General features: G+C 38.6%; 1 protein-coding gene across 1 annotated transcript; it reads left to right on the top strand.

The window, feature by feature from the left end:
- Positions 1–1,403: 1,403 nt before the first annotated feature.
- Positions 1,404–20,340, top strand: CYBC1 (cytochrome b-245 chaperone 1). The gene is made up of 7 exons (XM_078778935.1): positions 1,404–1,435; positions 8,425–8,543; positions 8,751–8,792; positions 9,065–9,138; positions 9,242–9,338; positions 19,499–19,643; positions 19,807–20,340. Exons 2-7 carry the CDS (start codon positions 8,456–8,458, stop codon positions 19,862–19,864), a joined length of 504 nt encoding a protein of 167 aa, XP_078635061.1. The 5' UTR covers positions 1,404–1,435; positions 8,425–8,455; the 3' UTR covers positions 19,865–20,340.
- The last annotated feature ends 3,823 nt before the right edge of the window (positions 20,341–24,163 follow it).

Genomic DNA, 24,163 nt, shown 5'->3' with positions numbered 1-24,163 from the left:
CATTTCCGGGTTCACATTGCTGGCAAGTAGACTATCTACAAAGGCGTTAAGCCTGGTGTTGGCTTAGCGGTTAGGGTGCCGGCTTGGGATCCAAGGATCCTGGGTTCGAATCCCGGTCGATCGCTGAATTAACGCTAAGGGGGTTGACTCAGCCTGCCATCCTTCCGAGGTCGGCAAATTGAGTACCAGCTTGCTGGGATGAATGATCCCGGTGTGTACCCCGATTTAGAATAGGTACACCGTATCCCTGCGTAAGAGGCGACCAAGGGCTGGCGTCAGGAAGGGCATCCGGCCATAAAACATTGCCTCAAACAGGGAACCATGATTGTCATGGGGCCCACAAGGCTAACCCCCGCTCTAGCGGGGAAAATGGCCCTAAAACGATCATTCATTCATTCATTCATTCATATCTACAAAGACTCAGGCACGTTAGAGCGATTTTTTTAAATCCAAAAGAAATCTAACTTTTTTTTTTCAAAATTAAAAAAATTTTTTTTGCCCAAAACATTCCCCAGCGCGCCCGAACCTTCGAAAATTTGACGAAGATCCGTACAACCAACTCTGGGGGAAGGGGGGGGAGGCAACACAGACAGACAGACGGCTCTCTTTATAGTACACATGCTCCATCTTCAGGTCCATCCTTATTTACCCCCATGTTATGGAGCCCACCTGCTAATTAAGTATGCAAACATGGTGAATTTTGACCCTGCTCCTGGTTCCCCCTCAATCCCCGACCATCCCAGCCCCCCATCCTCCAACCTCCACATGCTCTGTACACTCCCCTACCTCCCCTTTTACGAATCCTGTCTCCCCACTCATCCTTCATTGTCTCAATTTCACCCCATTTAGATATATGCAAAGCGTTTCTTGGTGATGCAGCATTACATCATTTATATCTTGCGAAAATGGGAAAAATTGGGCAAATTACTTTAGTTCTTCCTCATCAGAAAATTGAGCTTATGGTTAAAAAAAGGGGATTTTAAAGTTTACACAAGACTTGTATGAAAAGGCTGTCTGGTGTCAGCACATGTTTGAGCTGGCTGGAAGATAAATAAATGAAAATGAACTCTTGCCACTCAATCAATGGCTGTCCAGAATGTCAAATCGGCCAAACTCGTACCGACACCATGCGACCACCTGGATGCTTCCCACAACATCATCGGTCAATAGTTACCTGTAACGATGTAAATTCACAATACACCAAGGTACTGTGAAAACCAAAAAGAACGCGCTGCGAATGCTGCGGTGATTGCTGGAAGAGTGGATCTGATCCAGAATTATACAATGTTGTGGGATAACACAAGAGGGACCCGGAGATGTCTCGGGTGTGGTGAAAGAACCCTTTGAGTACAAAGAGGAAGCGTTTACACAGTCACATTGACAAGGCCCTCGCTTTCTCCCACGCAAGTTGGCTCAAAAAACTGACCTGCGCCAAGTAAGTGACATTGGTAACGTTTCTGTGGAACTCGAGTTAAAATGCTGACCTGGCTCTGGGGAACAAGGACATAAATATCCTGAGACTAAACATGGATCGGTTTTTAAAATGATACATGTGGAAACAGTCGTAACTCTCCGGTCCGAGAACATGGCAGTTTGTCATCAATAACTATATTAGTCATTGATTTAAGGTTTGTTCGACCGAAATAGCCGAGATCACTCCACTCTACTCTACCCTATCCCCCCTCACTCTCCCTACCGCACCCTGCTCTACCCTTCCGCACACCACTCTACCCTGCCACACCCTACCCTTCCCTACTGCACCCTACTATACCCTGCTCTACCACAAACGAATCTACATTACCGCGCCCCACGCTACCCTGCCACACCCTATCCTGCCCTACTGCACCCTACTATACCCTGCTCTACCACAAACGAATCTACATTACCGCGCCCCACGCTACCCTGCCACACCCTATCCTTCTGCACCCTACACTACCTTGCCTTACCACACCCTACCCTGCGCTGCCGCACCCCGATCTACCCTACCCTATCTCACACGCTACTCTACCCTCCACACCCCACTATCAGCGACCACACCCCACCCTACCCTGCTGAATCCCACTCTACCTTACCACACTGCACTCTACCCTACCTTGTCCTACCACACACTACTTTACCCTGCTACACCCCAAGCTACCCTAACCTACTGCACCCCACACTACACTTCCGCACCCTACCCTACACAACTACATCCCACCTACCCAACCTCACCCTATTCTACCCTCCACACCCCTACCTACCACACCCACTCTCCCTACCGCACCCCACGCTACCCCACCACACCCACTATATCCCTAATCTACTGCACCCCACACTACCCGAGAGCATCACACACTATCCCGACCCTACCTCATTCTACCTTACCGCACCCTATTCTATCCTGCCACATGCTCTACCCTTACACACCCTACCCCACCCTACCCTACTGCACCCATCCTACCCTACACTATCCTAACCCACACTACCCCAGTACCCCACCCTACCTTAATCTACCCTAACCAAGATTACACTACTGCACCCCACTCTAACCTACTCAGCTACCAACCCACTATACCCTACCCTACCCTACTCTACTCTACTCTATCCCACGCCACTCTACTCTAACCCACGCTACCCTACTCTAACCCACGCTACCCTACTCTAACTCACAGTACCCACCCCCCCCCTTCCCTTACCCTACTCTAACCCACTTTACCCCACCCTACCCCACGCTACTCAAACCCACTTTACTCCACCCTACCCTACGCTACTTTAAACCACTCTACCACACCCTACTCTAACCCACTTTACCTCACCCTACTCTACTCTAACCCACTCCAACACACCCTACCCTACTCTACTCTACTCTACTCTACTCTACTCTACTCTAACCCACTCTAACCCACTCTACCCCACCCTACCCTACTCTAACCCACTTTACACCACCCTACTCTATTTTTTGGGAAATTATTAAATTGGGACGGAAATTCACCTTTCACCATGACAAAGACCCAAAAACACCCAACCACAGCTACACTGGAGTGACTAAGGAACAAAAAGATAAATGTCCTTGAGTGGCACCGAAAGCGAGTCAGAGCCCTGACCTAAATCAAATCGAATATCTGTGGTATGACTTTAAGATCGCTGTCCATCAACGTTCTCCATGTAACTTGACTGAGATTGAACAGTTTTGTACAGAAGAATCGGGAAATATTGCCCAATCAAGGTGTGCAAAGTTGGTAGAAACCTATCCCAATGTATGTATGTGTGTATGTATGTGTGTATGTGATTATGTATGTGTATGTATGTGTGTATGTATGTATGTATGTATGTATGTATATGTATGTATGTATGTATGTATGTATGGTTATGAATTTTGGGGTAGGGTAATATATAGATTTAGGTAGATCTGCATAGGTAGGTGTCCGGCTGTCATGAGAGGGAACCTCACCTGTAATAAGTTCCGTGTTTAGGCGGTTTGTCGGATTAAGTGTGTACCTGTGATCATACGAGGATGATCCGGTGATAGGTAGAACAAGCATTCTGAGTATTGCGCTGCAATACATGTCCTCTACCGGCAGTCTGTCGTCCAGAAAACTGTTGGGGAAATTACCAAAGTTCAAAGTGCCATAACTTTGTCAAAAATGATCGAAACGTCGTGAAGTTCGAACTTGATCTGTAACTTATCATGACGAAACCATGTACTAAGTTTGAAATCATTAGCATTAAGAGTTTAGGAAAAAAGTCCGGAAAGCTGTTCTTTGCGTGACGGACTGACAGACGGACAGACGGACAGACGGACAGACTGACAGACTGACAGACTGACAGACTGACAGACGGAGGGACGGAGTGCAAACCTATAGTCCCCTCCGGTGTACACCGGTAGGGGACTAATAAGGATAAGGCTAAGACTCCATTGTATGTGAAACCTCTGTGATCTACCCTTTGTCCCGTATGGCAACGCACTCTTATAGACACTTAGATAGGCCCATTAGTGCAACACATTAATGAAATCCCCCCTTACAATGACTGAAGATAAAACTGACCGGAAGAAACAGGCAGGAAGCGGCTGCGTACAACGGCACCATGGAAGACAAACATCATGCAAGGCGGGCTGAGAGCCATGCCCAGAGGGGCTCTTGATTGGCCAGGGGGAGGGGCGAGCAACAAACACCACACCGGTTGGCAGAGTAGGGGAGGACATGCGATTGGTCAAAGGAAGGGCAGAGAGCTTCTCCGTGATTGGGGGTGAGAAAGGTAAAGGAGCGACACATTGATCGGCCACCAACCTATGAGACCATGGCCAATCAGTGCGGAAGGCGCGAAAAAATGACCAACAAGCTACGCACTGGTTGGAGGGCAAGCGTCGGTGACGAGAAAGGGCGCGAAAGGCGACAAGGAAACGATGCACTGGTTGGAGGGGAAGCGAGCTGACATCAGAGGACCGCCAGTAAAACCTCTCCCTGGCCGGCATTTTCTCTCACTTCCCTTGTTCTCATTCCTGGATTCTTCCTGCCCGGACCTCCCTGCTGCCCGTGATTTTCGTCTCCATTTGGACCTCTTCCCTGTTCGCCTTTTGTTCCCGGTTGGACCTCTTCCATTACGATCCAAATTTGTCTGCTTGACGAAAGACGGTGGAGCAACGATCGTGTGAGCGGGGCCTGCCGGGCGGCGTGCACTGATTAGCGGAGCGTGCGAACGAGGCGGACTGAGGCCTCCTTGCCGCCAAGCACGGAGCCACGTCCGGACGCGAGTTTGGGGCCTGGACGACAGCAGACAGATAAGACGCACCACACAAACCCCAAACACGACGATTCTTTTATTTACTTCTTTCCCTTGTCTTGTATGTGAAGTGAGGTGTGCGGGATCCCGATTTAGGAACATTATTTATTTACCGTCGTGTTCATTGTTCTCGGGTCCGTAATAAATATTCCTTTTGTACATTCTAAATCCCGTTTTTGGTTTGATTTATTCATTTCAGGTTGAAGACGCTTGCGGCCGTGAAGGTAAGTCGGCACTGTTCATTCCGTCTTGCGTATCGGCCGCCATTGGATTGAATAAACGCCTCCATTAAAGCTCGATTCCATCCGTGGTGACGCTCGGTGTTAACTGAGCAAACCACACGACAGTATGTATGTATATATGTATGTATGTATGTATGTATGTATGTATGTATGTATGTGTGCATGTATGTATTATGTATGTATTATGTATGTATGTGTGTATGTAAAGTATGTATATATGTATGTATGTATTTATGTGTATGTATGTGTGTGTGTGTGTATGTATGTAGAGTATGTATGTGTGTATGTATGTGTGTATGTATGTGTGTATGTATGTGTGTGTGTATGTAGAGTATGTGTGTATGTATGTGTGTATATATGTATGTATGTATGTATGTATGTGTATGTATGTGTGTGTGTGTATGTATGTGTGTATGTATGTGTGTGTGTGTATGTATGTGTGTATGTATGTGTGTGTGTATGTAGAGTATGTGTGTATGTATGTATGTAATGTAATGTATGTATGTATGTATGTATGTATGTATTGTTGCACGATTGCCCCTTGGTTAAGACCGGGGGATCGCGGATGGACTCGAGCTTACTTGGAGGCGTTTATTCAATCCAATTGATGGCGGACCAATACCCGGGTAGACGTTCGGGGGAGAATGCCACGGCTTACCTTTTCGGCCCCGACGATGTCTTCTCCCTGGAATCAATAACTCAACCAAAACGGGATTTCGAATAGAACAGAAAATAATACAAGGGTTTATTCAAAATAACTATCGGGACAGGGAAACGCGATGATTAAAAACTAAATCCTAAATTGGGATGTCCCCGCACAGACTTCAGATACGAGACAAACGGAAGGATAATAAAATTAATGTCTCGTCGTGTTGGAGAATGTGGTGTGTCTTATCTGTCTCTGTCGTCCAGGCCCCAAGCTCGCGTCCGGATGCGGCTCCAGTTGGCGCGAACCGCTTGGCCGTTGGCGCGAACACAGAATACTTTGCACGGTCCATCCCGCGCTACACAGCACCACGCAGGCACCAGGAGCACGAAGAACAGGGGAGGATGATCGTCGGCGCTGGTCTCTCCACCACAGTCCAAAGACAAGCACAGGTCAAAAGTCCAAAGGCAAGCACAGGTCAAAAGTCCAAAGTGACAGTCCAGAGCAAGAGGCCAAGGGAAGAGAGGAAAATGCCAGCGAGCGAGTCGTTTTGTCACTCGTGGTGCGACGTCAGCCTTCCTCTCCCCCCCAACCAGTGCCTCGTTTGCTTCTCTCCCTTTGCGCCCTTCTACATCACTGGCACTTGCCCTCCAATCAGTGCGTAGCTTGTTGGTCATTCAATCGCGCCTTCCGCACTGATTGGCCGTGGTCTCATCGGTTGGTGGCCAATCAGTGTGTCGCTCCTTTACCTTTCTCATCCCCAATCACGGAGAAGCTCTCTGTCCTTCCTTTGATCAATCGCACGTCCTCCCCTACTCTGCCAATCGGTGTGGTGTTTGTTGCTCGCCCCTCCACTGGCCAATCACTAGATCTCCTGGGCATGGCTCCCAGCCTGCCTGGCACGATGTTCGTGTTCCATGGTGTACCACTGCGCGGCTGCTGCCTGCTTGTCTTTCCGGTCAGTTCTTATGGTCAGTCATTGTCAGCGGGGGGGGGGGGGGGGGGGGGGGGGAGGGGTGGGGAGGGGGCGGTTTAATTAATGTGTGCACTAAGGGCCTATCTAACATCTACAAGAATGTGTTGCCATAACGGACACAGGTATGATCACCAGGTCTGACACACAGGGGAATTATGCCTACAACTACAATCCCTACAACTACAATGCAATGTACCCAAATACATCCCTACAACAGTACAACACGGTCATCCTTGCATGACTGCAAGTACACACTTGATCCGACAAACCGGGCTAAACACAGAACTTATTACAGGTGAGATTCTCTAGCATGACAGCCGGACACCTACCTACGCAAATGTACCTAAATCTAGATATTCCCCCTACCCCAAATTCATAATAGTGTAGCGGTTACCGCTGGGTATACACAATCGCCTTACACCTGCCGGGGACGCAACCACGGAGCGATCGCTGTGCCGGGCTCGCCCAGGCCGCCCGGAGACGCTCAGTCTCGCCTTTCCCGGGCATGTCCGGACTCGCCTTTCCCGCGCTCGCCCAGACCGCCCGGAGACGCCCAGTCTCGCCTTTCCCGGGCATGTCCAGACTTGCCTTTCCCGGGCTCGCCCAGACCGCCCGGAGACGCTCAGTCTCGCCTTTCCCGGGCATGTCCAGACTTGCCTTTCCCGGGCTCGCCCAGGCCGCCCGGGCACGCCCACTCTCGCCGTGTGTGATTGTATATATATATCGCTACCCGATAAACGGGTGATACAGAGTGTGCTGGGTTCTGTACGAATAAACATGCTTTGAACTCAACCAAATGGCCTCGTTCTCTCGCCGTCCACGACTCCTAAAATAGTATGTATGTGTCTATGTATGTATGTGTCTGTATATATGTATGTATGTATGTATGTATGTATGTATGTGTGTATGTATGTAAGTATGTGTCTATGTATGTATGTATGTATGTATGTAGAGTATGTATGTAGAGTGTGTATGTAGAGTATGTATGTAGAGTATGTATGTGGAGTATGTATGTAGAGTGTGTATATAGAGTATGTATGTAGAGTATGTATGTGGAGTATGTATATAGAGTATGTATGTAGAGTATGTATGTATGTAAAGTATGTATGTATTAGTAAATTGGTGGGCAGACAATCAAAGGCCTTACGCCCATTGGCTGCACATCTGGCCTCAGCCGCAATGTTCCTGCTCGGGTTGGCCCAAGCCATCTGAGGAAGCATATACAGTATTCACAATCGTTCTTGTATATCGAAAGGTTGCAGCCGATAGCCATCACGGGCCTTGAGAAGGCCATATGTTGTTTGGCCTTCAGGCCTCGCACAGTTTTTTCTCCGATGCGAGCTTGTTGTAGTTGTTGTTGTTGGTGGTGGTGGTGTTAAGGTAATGTTTAATTTCCTTATTCAAATTTGAATTCACCTCGCTGGTTGCATCATTACTGACGCGCAGCTGTGCCGCAGATGCAGTGCCGCTGTACATTAGAGCAGGAATTTCTAAGTTGGCATCGCGTGTTGGCAACAGCTCGACTACTCTTCGTGAAAGACTAACTTCCACAAACTATGGCCAACAGACAGGACGCCCAGCTTAACGTCCATCTGAGAGACAGGACAAACATTGACTATAATGAACCTACATGTGAACCACAGGTGTGACGGTATGTAGCGAGGTCGAGATTCAACCCCAGGACAAATGCGCAAATTTTATGTGGCATCAGCATAATGAGACGAGTCGTCTCTTTCTGTATGAATGGTACATTTGCATCTGTCAGGTACATGTATTTCCAGCACCTGGTACATCTGCAGATCCAGATACCTGTCCAGCACCCTGTGCAATATGGCGTATATGCATGTGATCCGACAAACGATGCACGAGCTGCATCTCGCACGTTCCCCCACAGCACGCTCATGGGCAATGTTTGCAGGTAAAAACAAACAAACCCAGCATGGCAATAAAACATTGTGTTTGTATAATTTTTTGTATAATTCGCTGTTTTTTTCCACCATTGAGTTTTGAATATGAAGGTTCAAATAACGAGTACGTAATAATTTTATTTGCCATGCCCAGATTCAGGCTGGGAATGCTTTTGCTTGTGACCAAGGGATTTTTGATTCTCATCTTTTCTATGCAGCTTTGGTGGCCGTTGGTGTTGGTGCTGCTTGGTACACAACAGGTCAGAATTGCAAAATGTTCACATGAATAAAGGATGACTTACGGTAACTACGGTGTTTACAGGAAGAGGTGTTTTAACCCATTCATGTTCCGCAAACTCACACTAAGACCATGTAATGTACCCATTCATCCTCATGTGAGTCTCCTTTATCAAACTCACAATGATTTGTCGACACAAACACTTAATCCCCCTTAATCCCACTCCTTAGACATAATATCAGGCAAACCATTTTACCTATCCCAAATGATGTGCATGCATCTTCTTTCACCAAGATGGTTGGTGCTGGGGCCTCATGTACTCCAATGGCTCCCTCTACATCGCCATCCAGACCCTGGAGTCCTGGGAGGTAAGAGGTGATGGTAAAACAATGGCACACTCCTTGAAAATCAAGGTTAAAAAAACCCTGAAATCAAAGAATGTTTCTAACCTGACTGTTTAATGCATTTTAGGAGGTGATTTTTGACAAAGCGAGGGGTCGAGTAACTTTGAAGACCTCTGATCTTTTCTGCAAACTGTGCAGCCATTTGCGAAAAGTTGGTAAAACCGGTATGTGGTGACCATAGAAATTACTGATCAGATTACACCAAAGTGGTGTGACGTATGCATCAAGTTAAAAATATATATATTTATTGGTATATTTATGAAGAAGAAGAATTAGCAGGTATGTTTTTGTCAGGATATAGACAATGGGGTCGTGTTGACTCTACCAGCAGGTGTAAGGATTTTGATGCTAAGCTTCTGGAAGGCAAGCTCATTTCAGAATTACAATGTCGCTGTTCTATTGCCAATCGCCAGAAAACGCATATTGGACTGGGATTCAATACTGAATTCTGGCCGCAGGTTGCATCATTGCTGAGGTGTAGCTGTGCCACTGATTCGAGCATAAAGTCGTAATTTGGCCAGAGTTCCGGCAGTAACTCGCCTCGACACGCACATATTGATATATTCATCGCCTTGCACGTGAAACACCAGGATGACGTTTTGTGGCAGGCCTAACTGCTTTGCATTTGTCAGTAAAAACCCAGCAGACTCACTAATCACCCTCAGTGAGTGGAGGATCTTTGGCCTCATGTGGTCTCCATGGTTCCAAAAGTCATCTGGGCATTTGGAGCAGGCACTAAAATACAGGTACAGTAGTGCTGCTCAAGTACAGTAGTCCTTATAACCAATATGCTGATAAAAAAAGTCATCCACACTACAAGTCAATGATGAGTGTAGAGAAATTCAAGTGGCCCCAGTAGTTGCCAGCCACGTTATTACTTTCTTGGCATCACTCGCCTTGCACTGCGATGGCACCAGGAATGAGAAATTCTCTAGACCAGGAATGCCACACATTGGCTTCCTCTCTCTGAACGAGACATCATTGGGATCTTTAAACTAAAATAAGGCCAACTTGAAGAAAAACAAAGCAAAAGATCATTCTTACATCTGATCAACATCAATTATTTTCACTTTATAATCATCAATTATTGTCACTTTATAATCATCAATTATTTTCACTTTATAATCATCAATTATTTTCACTTTATAATCATCAATTATTTTCACTTTATAATCATCAATTATTTTCACTTTATAATCATCAATTATTTTCACTTTATAATCATCAATTATTTTCACCTTATAATCATCAATTATTTTCACTGTATAATCATCAATTATTTTCACTTTATAATCATCAATTATTTTCACTTTATAATCATCAATTATTTTCACTTTATAATCATCAATTATTTTCACTTTATAATCATCAATTATTTTCACTTTATAATCGTCAATTATTTTCACTTTATAATCATCAACTATTTTCACTTTATAATCATCAATTATTTTCACTTTATTATCATCAATTATTTTCACTGTATAATCATCAATTATTTTCACTTTATAATCATCAATTATTTTCACTTTATAATCATCAATTATTTTCACGTTATAATCATCAATTATTTTCACAACATCAATTATTTTCATTTTATAATCATCAATTATTTTCACTTCATAATCATCAATTATTTTCACTTTATAATCATCAATTATTTTCACTTTATAATCATCAATTATTTTCACATTATAATCATCAATTATTTTCACAACATCAATTATTTTCATTTTATAATCATCAATTATTTTCACTTTATAATCATCAATTATTTTCACTTTATAATCATCATTTATTTTCACAACATCAACTATTTTCACTGTAAATTCATCAATTATTTTCACTTTATAATCATCAATTATTTTCAGTTCATAATCATCAATTATTTTCACTTCATAATCACCAATTATTTTCACTTTATAATCATCAATTATTGTCACTTTATAATCATCAATTATTTTCACTTTATAACCATCAATTATTTTCATTTTATAATCATCAATTATTGTCACTTTATAATCATCAATTATTTTCACAACATCAATTATTTTCACTTTATAATCATCAATTATTTTCACTTTATAATCATCAATTATTTTCACTTCATAATCATCAATTATTTTCACTTTATAATCATCAATTATTTTCACTTTATAATCATCAATTATTTTCACGTTATAATCATCAATTATTTTCACAACATCAATTATTTTCATTTTATAATCATCAATTATTTTCACTTTATAATCATCAATTATTTTCACTTTATAATCATCATTTATTTTCACAACATCAATTATTTTCACTGTAAATTCATCAATTATTTTCACTTTATAATCATCAATTATTTTCAGTTCATAATCATCAATTATTTTCACTTCATAATCACCAATTATTTTCACTTTATAATCATCAATTATTGTCACTTTATAATCATCAATTATTTTCACTTTATAACCATCAATTATTTTCATTTTATAATCATCAATTATTTTCACTTCATAATCATCAATTATTTTCACTTTATAATCATCAATTATTTTCACTTTATAATCATCAATTATTTTCACGTTATAATCATCAATTATTTTCACAACATCAATTATTTTCATTTTATAATCATCAATTATTTTCACTTTATAATCATCAATTATTTTAACTTTATAATCATCAATTATTTTCATTTTATAATCAATTATTGTCATTTTATAATCAATTATTTTCATTTTAAAATCAATTATTGTCATTTTATAATCAATTATTTTCACTTTATAATCACCAATTATTTTCACTTTATAATAATCAATTATTTTCATTTTATAATCATCAATTATTTTCACTTTATAATCATCAATTATTTTCACTTCATAATCATCAATTATTTTCCCTTTATAATCATCAATTATTTTCACTTTATAATCATCAATTATTTTCACTTTATAATCATCAATTATTTTCACTTCATAATCATCAATTATTTTCACTTTATAATCATCAATTCATTATTTTCACTTTATAATCATCAATTATATTCACTTTATAATCATCAATTATTTTCACTTTATAATCATCAATTATTTTCACTTTATAATCATCAATTATTTTCACTTTATAATCATCAATTATTTTCACTTTATAATCATCAATTATTTTCACTTTATAATCATCAATTATTTTCACTTTATAATCATCAATTATTTTCACTTCATAATCATCAATTATTTTCCCTTTATAATCATCAATTATTTTCACTTTATAATCATCAATTATTTTCACTTTATAATCATCAATTATTTTCACTTTATAATCATCAATTATTTTCACAACATCAATTATTTTCACTTTATAATCATCAATTATTTTCACTTTATAATCATCAATTATTTTCACTTTATAATCATCAATTATTTTCACTTCATAATCATCAATTATTTTCACTTTATAATCATCAATTATTTTCACTTTATAATCATCAATTATTGTCACTTTATAATCATCAATTATTTTCACTTTATAATCATCATTTATTTTCACAACATCAATTATTTTCACTTTATAATCATCAATTATTTTCACTTTATAATCATCAATTATTTTCAGTTTATAATCGTCAGTTATTTTCACTTTATAATCATCAATTATTTTCACTTCATAATCATCAATTATTTTCACTTTATAATCATCAATTATTTTCACCGTAAATTCATCAATTATTTTCACTTTATAATCATCAATTATTTTCACTTCATAATCATCAATTATTTTCACTTTATAATCACCAATTATTTTCACTTTATAATCATCAATTATTTTCACTTTATAATCATCAATTATTTTCACTTTATAACCATCAATTATTTTCATTTTATAATCATCAATTATTTTCACTTCAGAATCATCAATTATTTTCACTGTATAATCATCAATTATTTTCACTTCATAATCATCAATTATTTTCACTTTATAATCATCAATTATTTTCACTTTATAATCATCAATTATTGTCACTTTATAATCATCAATTATTTTCATTTTATAATCATCAATTATTTTCACTTTATAATCATCAATTATTTTCAATTCATAATCATCAATTATTTTCACTTTATAATCATCAATTATTTTCATTTTATAATCATCAATTATTGTCACTTTATAATCATCAATTATTTTCACTTTATAATCATCAATTATTTTCACTTTATAATCATCAATTATTTTCACTTTAGAATCATCAATTATTTTCATTTTATAATCATCAATTATTTTCACTTTATAATCATCAATTATTTTCACAACATCAATTATTTTCACTTCATAATCATCAATTATTTTCACTTTAGAATCATCAATTATTTTCACTTTATAATCATCAATTATTTTCACTTTATAATCATCAATTATTTTCACTTTATAATCATCAATTATTTTCACTTTATAATCATCAATTATTTTCATTTTATAATCATCAATTATTTTCACTTTATAATCATCAATTATTTTCACTTTATAATCATCAATTATTTTCACTTTATAATCAATTATTTTCCTTTTATAATCATCAATTATTTTCACTTTATAATCATCAATTATTTTCACTTTATAATCATCAATTATTTTCACTTGATAATCATCAATTATTTTCAATTTATAATCATCAATTATTTTCACTTTAGAATCATCAATTATTTTCATTTTATAATCATCAATTATTTTCACTTTGTAATCATCAATTATTTTCACTTTATAATAATCAATTATTTTCATTTTATAATCATCAATTATTTTCACTTTATAATCATCAATTATTTTCACTTCATAATCATCAATTATTTTCACTTTATAATCATCAATTATTTTCATTTTATAATCATCAATTATTGTCACTTTATAATCATCAATTATTTTCACTTTATAATCATCAATTATTTTCACTTTAGAATCATCAATTATTTTCATTTTATAATCATCAATTATTTTCACTTTGTAATCATCAATTATTTTCATTTTATAATCAATTATTGTCATTTTATAATCAATTATTTTCATTTTAAAATCAATTATTGTCATTTTATAATCAATTATTTTCACTTTAAAATCACCAATTATTTTCACTTTATAATAATCAATTATTTTCATTTTATAATCATCAATTATTTTCACTTTATAATCATCAATTATTTTCACTTCATAATCATCAATTAATTTTCACTTTATAATCATCAATTATTTTCATTTTATAATCATCAATTATTGTCACTTTATAATCATCAATTATTTTCACTTTATAATCATCAATTATTTTCACTTTAGAATCATCAATTATTTTCACTTTATAATCATCAATTATTTTCACAACATCAATTATTTTCACTTCATAATCATCAATTATTTTCACTTTATAATCATCAATTATTTTCATTTTAAAATCAATTATTGTCATTTTATAATCAATTATTTTCACTTTATAATCACCAATTATTTTCACTTTATAATAATCAATTATTTTCATTTTATAATCATCAATTATTTTCACTTTATAATCATCAAATATTTTCACTTCATAATCATCAATTATTTTCACTTCATAATCATCAATTATTTTCATTTTATAATCATCAATTATTGTCACTTTATAATCATCAATTATTTTCATTTTATAATCATCAATTATTTTCACTTTATAATCATCAATTATTTTCACTTCATAATCATCAATTATTTTCACTTTATAATCATCAATTATTTTCATTTTATAATCAATTATTGTCATTTTATAATCAATTATTTTCATTTTAAAATCAATTATTGTCATTTTATAATCAATTATTTTCACTTTATAATCACCAATTATTTTCACTTTATAATAATCAATTATTTTCATTTTATAATCATCAATTATTTTCACTTTATAATCATCAATTATTTTCACTTCATAATCATGAATTATTTTCACTTTATAATCATCAATTATTTTCATTTTATAATCATCAATTATTGTCACTTCATAATCATCAATTCTTTTCACTTTATAATCATCAATTATTTTCACTTTATAATCATCAATTATTGTCACTTTATAATCATCAATTATTTTCATTTTATAATCATCAATTATTGTCACTTTATAATCATCAATTATTTTCTCTTCATAATCATCAATTATTTTCACTTTATAATCATCAATTATTTTCACTTTATAATCATCAATTATTTTCGTTTTATAATCATCAATTATTTTCACTTTATAATCATCAATTATTTTCACTTTAGAATCATCAATTATTTTCATTTTATAATCATCAATTATTTTCACTTTATAATCATCAATTATTTTCACTGTATAATCATCAATTATTTTCACTTTATAATCATCAATTATTTTCACTTTAGAATCATCAATTATTTTCACAAAATTAATTATTTTCACCATTATTGGAAAAAACAAATGCAACTTCAATGAATTTCCTCACAATTTTTGTGGAGGCAGTCATAGCATGAGTATATTGTTATTCAGGTGACAGATCATGACAAAAAATTGTTATAAATGAATGAATACGTTATAGAAGTGTAAGAATAAAACACATGAAGGGAAGAAGAAAAAAAAGCTTTAAAAAGTCAAAAATAATAATAACGAGAACATGAAAGTTTTGAAAAGTTAATTTCCCATCTCTCCGAGCAAGTTCACTGTGTGCCAACACGGTTCATATGGCATATCCATCCAGAGGGACTTAGCATGGAACTATCAAAAGGAGAAAAGCACCCGGTAGAGCGCATATCGCCACCAGGCTTAACAGTTTACGTTTTGTATCCCACTGATAGGCCGGATCTGGATTCGGACCTGAACCAAAATCGAATCGGCTTGTTCTTGGCACCTTACCAATTCATCCCCCAAGTTTTCTCATAACTCGTCCACAACTTTTTAAAATATAATGCTATATATCGGTTTTAGCCCGATCTCAACGGTGAAGAATCACTTAAAACATCAAATACTTCTCGTATCCGAATCCATATTCAGATCTTCACCAAAATCGAATCGATCAGTCTGTCACACCCACAACCAGTCCACCAAGTTTCGTCCAAATCTGTCCATAACTTTTTGAGATATCCTGCTATTTTTCGGTTTTAGCCATATCTCCCAATGGTGAAGAATCACTTAAAAATCAAATAATTCTCGTATCCAAATGCATATTCAGATTTTCACCAAAATCGAATCGATTCGTCCTTGTCAGACACCTAACCTGTCCACCAAGTTTCGTCCAAATCCGTCCACAACTTTTTGAGATATCCTGCTACGTATCGTTTTTGGCCCGATCTCCCAATGGTGAAGAATCACTTAAGAAATTCTAGTAGCCGGATCCGAATGCGGATCTTCACCAAAATCTAATCATTTCGTCCTTGTCACATACACGACCTCTCCGCCAAATTTCGTCCAAACCCGTCCACAACATTTTGAGATATCTTGTTCATAGACGAGCAGACAAACAGACAAACCAACCAACAGACAGACATAGGTGAAAACCAAACCGGTGGTGCAGGTAATAAATGAAGTTTGATAAACCTGACGTATTAACCTTCTTTAGTTAACGGTGGATTTTGAACAGAATGCTGTCAATTCCTGGAGCATTACTGGATGCACTTCTCATTTTGGGCAACAGAACGACGCCGATACAATTAATGTGGGCTGTCGGTTTTTAGCAAAACATTAAACTTTCATACAAAACAACCATAAATTGTGACGACGACGTGCCGGCAAGGTCCTTTTTTTTTTTTTTAAATCAAAGTGCCTTGAAAGTGTGAAGTTCCTGAAATAAACTTTGTTGACTCTGCACTGTCCAAGTACATCCCACAAATGCAGCTGCCACAACAGAGGCCGCAGCAGCCGCCACCATATCCTGTTTCATGGAGACGCGTGTAACTTTTTAGTTGGCCTGCTTAGTGTTCCCATCCGAGCACGTCGTTAGGACAGATGCCGAGGATGCCGAGAGCCCGGGTTCAGATCCCTGTATACTGTCCACAAATATCCTCGCAATTAAATTCGATGTACACTCCTGAGGTCCTCGTCCATTTCTGGTGTCTTGTGCACCAAACACGATGAAATAAACCTCGTCTATGCGTAAACTCCACTGAAAGTGCGTCACACGTGGATGTTTTGATGGAATTTGCCGAGTGCTTCCTCCACAGCTAGCGGAGGCATGAAGTTCAGACCTGGTTCTGGCACAGAGAGACATTTCCATCCCGAATAAGCAATTCAGGTCTGGGATGCAGCCGTCTTTGGATAATCCTGAGCATGTTGACGCCATGTTGCTCTGTCTCTTGCTTTGATGTTCCAATTGACTCTTCCCCAATATTTGTCGATTTCATCCCTCCATCTTAGACGTGGCCTTCCCCTGTTCCTGTTGCCATCCATCGGTCTACATGTTGTTACTCATGTTGTCCACCTGTCATCTGTCCTGCTAACATGTTCTGCCCATTTCCATTTCCTGAGTTTGATTATTTCTAAGATATCCTGAGTTTCGGTTTGTTCTCCGATCTATTGATTTGTCTGTCTATCTTTGTATGTAATACCAAACATATTACGTTCCATATTGTGTTGTGCTGTTGTTAGCTCTTTCTCCGTGTTTGGTGTTAATGCCCAGTTCTCTTCCCGATAGATGATAGTTGGAATAATACACCTGATTGAAAACTTTCCTTGTCAGACATATTGTTAAACTACCTCTCATGACGTTACCGACTTCTCCATATCATCTCCAGACAAGTTAGATTCTTCTCTTTATTTCTTCTTGTTGATTATTTTCCTTGTGGCTAACGCTTTGCCCCAGGTATACATATTCTTCTCCTTCTATTTGGTTTCCATTTATTATGATTTCTCCATGAGATGCAAGGCCCACACTTCATGCTGGTTTCAGAGAGTTCCCCGAGCATGGTTTCCATTTTCTCTCTAAGCTTCTTCTGCAACAACAATGTGTCATCTGCACATCTTAGATGGTTCTACTGTTCTCCATGAATGTTGACTCCCTTATCTTCCCACGGAAGTGTTTGAAATATATATTCCAGACATATTCCAGACAGGTAGTGAATCATTTAGGAGAGATTGTGTCACCGTTGTTGTCTTACTACTTTGTTGATGTTGATCTTACCACTTCCTATCTGCAGCGTTACTGTAGTTGTACAATCTGTGTAAATATCTTTCAGTAATTCAATGTATTTCCTTTGCACTCATTGTTGATGCTCGGCATTTCTACAATACCGTGTAGGGAGGTTTATTATATTCCTGCCATTTTTCTTTCAGTTGATTGATGGTGTGTATGTGGTCCACTGGTCCATGGTGGAATATTCCAGGTGTGTATGTGGTCCACTGGTCCATGGTGGAATATTCATTTCTGAAGTCTGCTTCCCCTTGGTCGGTTGCTATTTAGAACGCCTTCAATTTGATTGGTCAAGACCATTGTGAAAAGTTTATATATATTTGAAAGTACGCCGATTGGACAATAGTTCTTAAGATCTCAATTGTCTCCCTTTTTGAAGAGGATAATCATGTTAGCTTCTTTCCTTTGCTTGAGAACTTTTCCTTGTTTTAAGCAAGTTGTGTATGTTTTATCAAAATGTACTGTGGTAGTGTGATGGTGTCTTCTCCTTCCATAAATGTGTCTATCGATGGTACGGCCCTGGTGCCTTTCCTCTTTTCATGTTTTCTAATGCATGTTTAACTTCCCAGTTTGTAACTTACGGCGTCTCTTCGGCTCCGGCAACTGTTCAACCCCTTTGTCATGGCGGTAAAGCTGCTCATGCCATTATTCTGATCATTGTAGCATTTTATCTTAATCTCTAATTTATTATTTTACAATCTATATCTGTAGATTTATTGGCTTAGCGGTTAGGGTGCCGGCTTGGGATCCCAGGATCCTGGGTTTGAATCCCGGTCGATCGCTGAATTAACACCAGGGGGGTTGAACTCAGCCTGCTCATCCTTCTGAGGTCGTGCAAATTGAGTATCAGTTCACTGGTAATTCTTCTGTGTGTTGCAAGAGGCGACTAACAGGGCCGGCGGCAGGAAGGGCATCCGGCTGTAAAACATTGCTTCAAAAAAGTGGACCACGGTGCCCGGAAAAGGCCAACCCCTGCTCTGCGGGGAAAAATGGCCTCCAAAGGTGGTTCTATATCTGTAGATTTAGCTGTTTTACAATCTATTTCATAGATTGTAGTATACTACCAAGTGACTAAATCACAAAATAATGAAAGAAAGAAAGAAAAACAATTAAAAGGTGGGAAGACAAGTACACAATGAAGCACAATGAACCAAGGCCCTGTGCTGTATTTGCAGTGGTGCTTGATCAGAGTGGCATCAGCACGCTGATCGTGACAGAAACGGCGACATATTTTGGAGGGAAGGGTTACTACATCGTCCTATATCTCGAAGATGGAGTTTCCTACCCTCTGACGAATTATGCTCTACTGGGGAAGAAGAGGTTTGAACCTTCAGAACAATCAACAAATGACGTCATTTATTCTGCTTTGCATAATATGTAACCACTTTGTCAGCAAGTTCGAACATGCTCTGATTACGTGTATGGTATGAAGTGTTGCTGATGTTTCTCTTTGTGTGCATTATTGCACGGTTCTTCTTTACAGTGAAGTTGAGGACCTGCGGAGATACCTCATGGAATTTTTGACGAATCGCTCTGCATGAGCGACGTTGCCTCACGCCTCACTCCACAGAAAACAATGTCGACCTTCTCTGCAGTGGATAGGCTTGCGGTCTTGCAGTGTACTGTGATACTAATAACGTTTGGTGAATGTAAAATTAGCTCAGCTGCCATTTTTTCATTTGGAATTGAGCTTTCACTCATATCCCAACCTTGAGCAATTCCCATTTCTGCTCAGAAAGATTTACACCACCATGTCTATTTGCCTATGCATGTGCCGAGTTGTTGGACGCAACCCCAATCAAGGTGTGCAAAGTTGGTGGAGACCTATCCCAACAGATTCACAGCTGTAATTGCTGTCAAAGGTGCTTCCACCAAGTATTAACTCAGGGGGGTGAATACTTATCCAACCAAGAAATTCTCGTTTTGTATTTTTAATTAATTTTCTGAAATTTGTAGAATTTGTCTTTCACTTGGAAGTGTGGGTCATGATGTGTAAATAAAGGTGGAAAAAGTCTCATTTCATGCGTTTTAATTCCAGGATATAAGGCAAGAAAAGGTGAAAATTTTGAAAGGGGGTGTAGACTTTCTACAGGCACTGTAGATGCTGGAGTTGGGATTGGACGAAGATGTATCAACAATCTCAGGTATGCTGATGATACCACTTTGTTGGCAGAAAGTAAAGCGGACTTGATGAAACTGCTGCAAACAGTGAACGAGGAAAGTGAAAAAGCTCTTTTTATTTAAACCGAAAAAATACTAAAATCAGGTCAACTGAGAAGATCAACGTGTTCAGATTGGGAGACGATCATGTGGAAAGTTTCATCTTCCTCGATTCTAAGATTGAAGTGACTGGAGTATGTGGAGGGGAAATCAATTGACGGTTTGTGTTTGGGAGAACAGCAATGGCAGGATTGACAAGTATCTGGAAAGTCAAACATGTGACAAAACAAACCAAGAAGAGGCTGGTGAATGCTGTGGTATTTCCAATATTGCAATATATGGATGTGATTCATGGACAGTGAAGAAGAAAGAAAGGAAGAAGATGGGCAGTTCTTTTTAAATGTGGTTTTGGAGATTAATTTTAATTCCATGGATTGCAAGACTAACGAACAAATTCGTGCTTTAATAAATGAGACCTAAATAAATTAAATAATAAAAAAAAAAAATTAAAATTAAATAAATTATTAAAATTATTAATTTAAATATTAAATAAATAAATTAAATAATTTAGAATTAATTTAAATATTAAAATTTATAATAAATTTAATTAATTATTTAATTTAAATTTCGAATTTAGAATAATATAATTTCGAATTTAGAATAAGGCTTAAGTAAATTTAAATATTAAATCAATTAGAATTAATTTATTAAATAAATTAGACTGAAATAAATTAGAATATTTAAATAAATTATCGTGTATATTCGATAGAAGCACTAAAGCTAAAACAGAAACTGTTAACAAATATTGAAACTAAAACCAAATATTCCTTCAGGACGCACAAGATCTGCCTGCAACCCTCTTATGGTTAAACTGCCAAAATCAAGACTCTCTGCTCACCTTCACTCTTTCATTCCTCTTTTCTCCCGCCTCTGGAACAAACTCCCACACTCTTCAATCCCACTCCTCCCTCCAGGTCTTCAAAACAGTTGTTCACCACCATCTCTTATCTTCCCCCATCCAAAACCTTGATCTTTTCTACCCCCGCCAATACACCTCCTTCAAATTCTGTTTTCGTTCCTGAAAGTCCTTGTCGTGTCCATGTTGTTTATCTCATGAACCCCGCCCCGGCCCTCTCCCTTCCACAGATCTCCCGATGTCTCTGTTCTCAACTCTTGTTGTGCTTCCCGCTCTCATTATTATATTTTCTATGTGTTAGCTCTTACATGAGCCTCGACGTAGTATACAAAAAAAAACTGTCATACTTTGGTTGGACACATCATTCGTGCAGAAAACAAAAGTCGAGGGAAGTCAACCATGCTGGGTAGGGTTCAGGGATGAGGAGGAAGAGGCAGACATTGTACATGCCTGATGGATGGGGTAGAGGCTGCAACCAAGCTATCTCTGCCAGAGCTTCGGAAAGCAGTTCAGGATAGGGATGTTTGGAGAAATCTGATCACCAATGTCACCAGAAGTTGGACACGACTTGATGGAACTGGATAACTGGTTATGATCATTGCTATTTCCGATAGTTGTGCGGACCAGCGACTGTTAACCGATATACGGCCCATGTGTAAGTATGCCCATTTTCTCCAAGTTTCCCTCAGGTGAGTATTAATCAATGCTAACGACCCTTGAAAATGGGGTTATGCATCAAATAGAGGTCACATTTGGGCTGTAATGGTGTTGGTGACAATATCCCACGTCACACTTGAAACCAAACATATTAGAGCAGAGTAAGATGAACCACTCAGCCGTAAACCAGAAGTATCCAATGGGCGTGGTCAGCCGCCATTTTAGTAAGCAACGCTAGCTGAGAGCAGGGCATGACACAACATTCGACCCAAAAGGCATACCTACAATAATGGACATCCAAAGGGGAGGTTGCGGGAGGTGGGGGGGGGGGGGGGGGAATCTCCCCCCCCCCTCCAGACCTCTCCCAATTTTCCCTTATGGTGAAGCACGTAAAATAAAGATAGCAGGTCCTTTGGACCGACTTATATGTGTTGCACACTGTTACGACCTGGCCCTTGTGTGAAGGCCCCGGGGTACTGCCTATTGCTCCGGAGATCCTAATCGATGTGCTCGGGAGACCAATACGGGGTGGGTCGCGCCGTATGAGCAATCAGAAGTGACCGAGTGAAGCTACCATCCAAATGCTGATGCAATTCCCCCCCCCCCCCCCCCCCCCCAATCTTCAACACACAGTATGCCAATTCAGAAATGCAATGCAAATTCAAAACAGGGGAATAAATGCAAATACTTTACTCAAAATCAAGAAAAGAACACAGGTTACAACACCAAGGAAAAGGTAAATCATAAGGAAAAGAAATCCCGCTGATATGCAGCGGCAAAGATCAAGTAATTAAAGGACAGACAGGCACCAAGACAAACCAGACAAGACAATTAAACGACCCACCCGGTATCCCTAGCTAATCCCAAAGGGGAGGGGGAGGGCAGCAAAATAACAAATAAATATTCGCCAGGATATAAAGGAAATCAAAAGTTAAAATAAAACCGGGAGGGGAGGAGGGGAGTTCATGCCTGTTTCAGATGGCGTCCTGGCTGCCTCGCCCCAGCCACGTGTCCCGAGGGTGGAGCCTCCCCTCCACTCTTCTCTTCTCTTTCTCAGTGGGTGTCCTCAAACTCCACGAACGACTTGCCCAGAGCAGTTCCTGCAAGACCATGAATGATGAAGCCGCACGTTGCCTCCGGCCGGCTCAGACAAAACTTGATGAGGAGCACAAGCTTCTGGCTCCGTCTCCCACTTCCTCACGATCGATCCCACGTGCACCGAGAAAACCCTCCTCCACCCAAATCTCTCCTGCACCGACTGTTCCTCCAACAGGCAGCCCTCAGAGAGATTAATCAAAAATCCTCAAGAAGCTCACACAGGCCGAGTTTCTCATCAAAACTTGGACCATACATGCTGCGATCGGTTTTCGCCTTTCTCCACTGATCCGATGCACTCTTCTTCTTCCTCCATCTCCTCTTCTTTCTTTCTTCCCAAAGGTTCTTTCTCTATTCAATTATGTAGAGCTACGGTGCGAGGGAGAAAGTCGATAAGGAAGATCTTTGTTTTTCTTTTAACAAAAGAATAAAAATAAAGTGAAAGGGGAGAAAGAAAAGAAAAGAGCAAATCTGGTTTCACAGCCGGCCCGGAATTTCACATAAGGTACACCCCAACGATCACAGCTTCTCGTCATTGCAAGCTCAGCCCAATGAGTGTACCATCATTAAACAATCCACCCCACGAGTGCAACAACACTCCACCTGAAAATGCGATTTTAATGTAAAATCTCACAAAAAAATGTGCAAATTCCTTCTTATACCGTAAACTGGGGCTACTTTGAACACACACGTAAGAAAATGATTTATGATATACTTAGTTAATAATAATAAAGTTTTAAATAAAACAAGATATTATTTAGTTTAATTGATTTTGTGTTTGTTTATTATTTAAAATGTGGACATTAATGATATTGACCAAGCCTGATTCAAAATGGCCGACACCTCATGCTGAGCACATGGTATGCAGCAAACTGTCTTAAACTTTCACCTCCTGACTTGTAAGTATAACTCATTTTTTCCTAAAATACTAACATAATATTAAGTAATAATTACTCCATTGGGGTACCAAATCTTAGTCAATATGGTTTGGGTATAGGATCACAGGGGTCAA

Source organism: Myxine glutinosa, chromosome 5 (genome assembly GCF_964187855.1).
Source record: "Myxine glutinosa chromosome 5, kmMyxGlut1.1, whole genome shotgun sequence".
Taxonomy (NCBI): Eukaryota; Metazoa; Chordata; class Myxini; order Myxiniformes; family Myxinidae; genus Myxine; species Myxine glutinosa.
The sequence above is the reverse complement of the archived record's forward strand: the minus strand, read 5'-3'. Positions and strand labels throughout refer to the sequence as shown.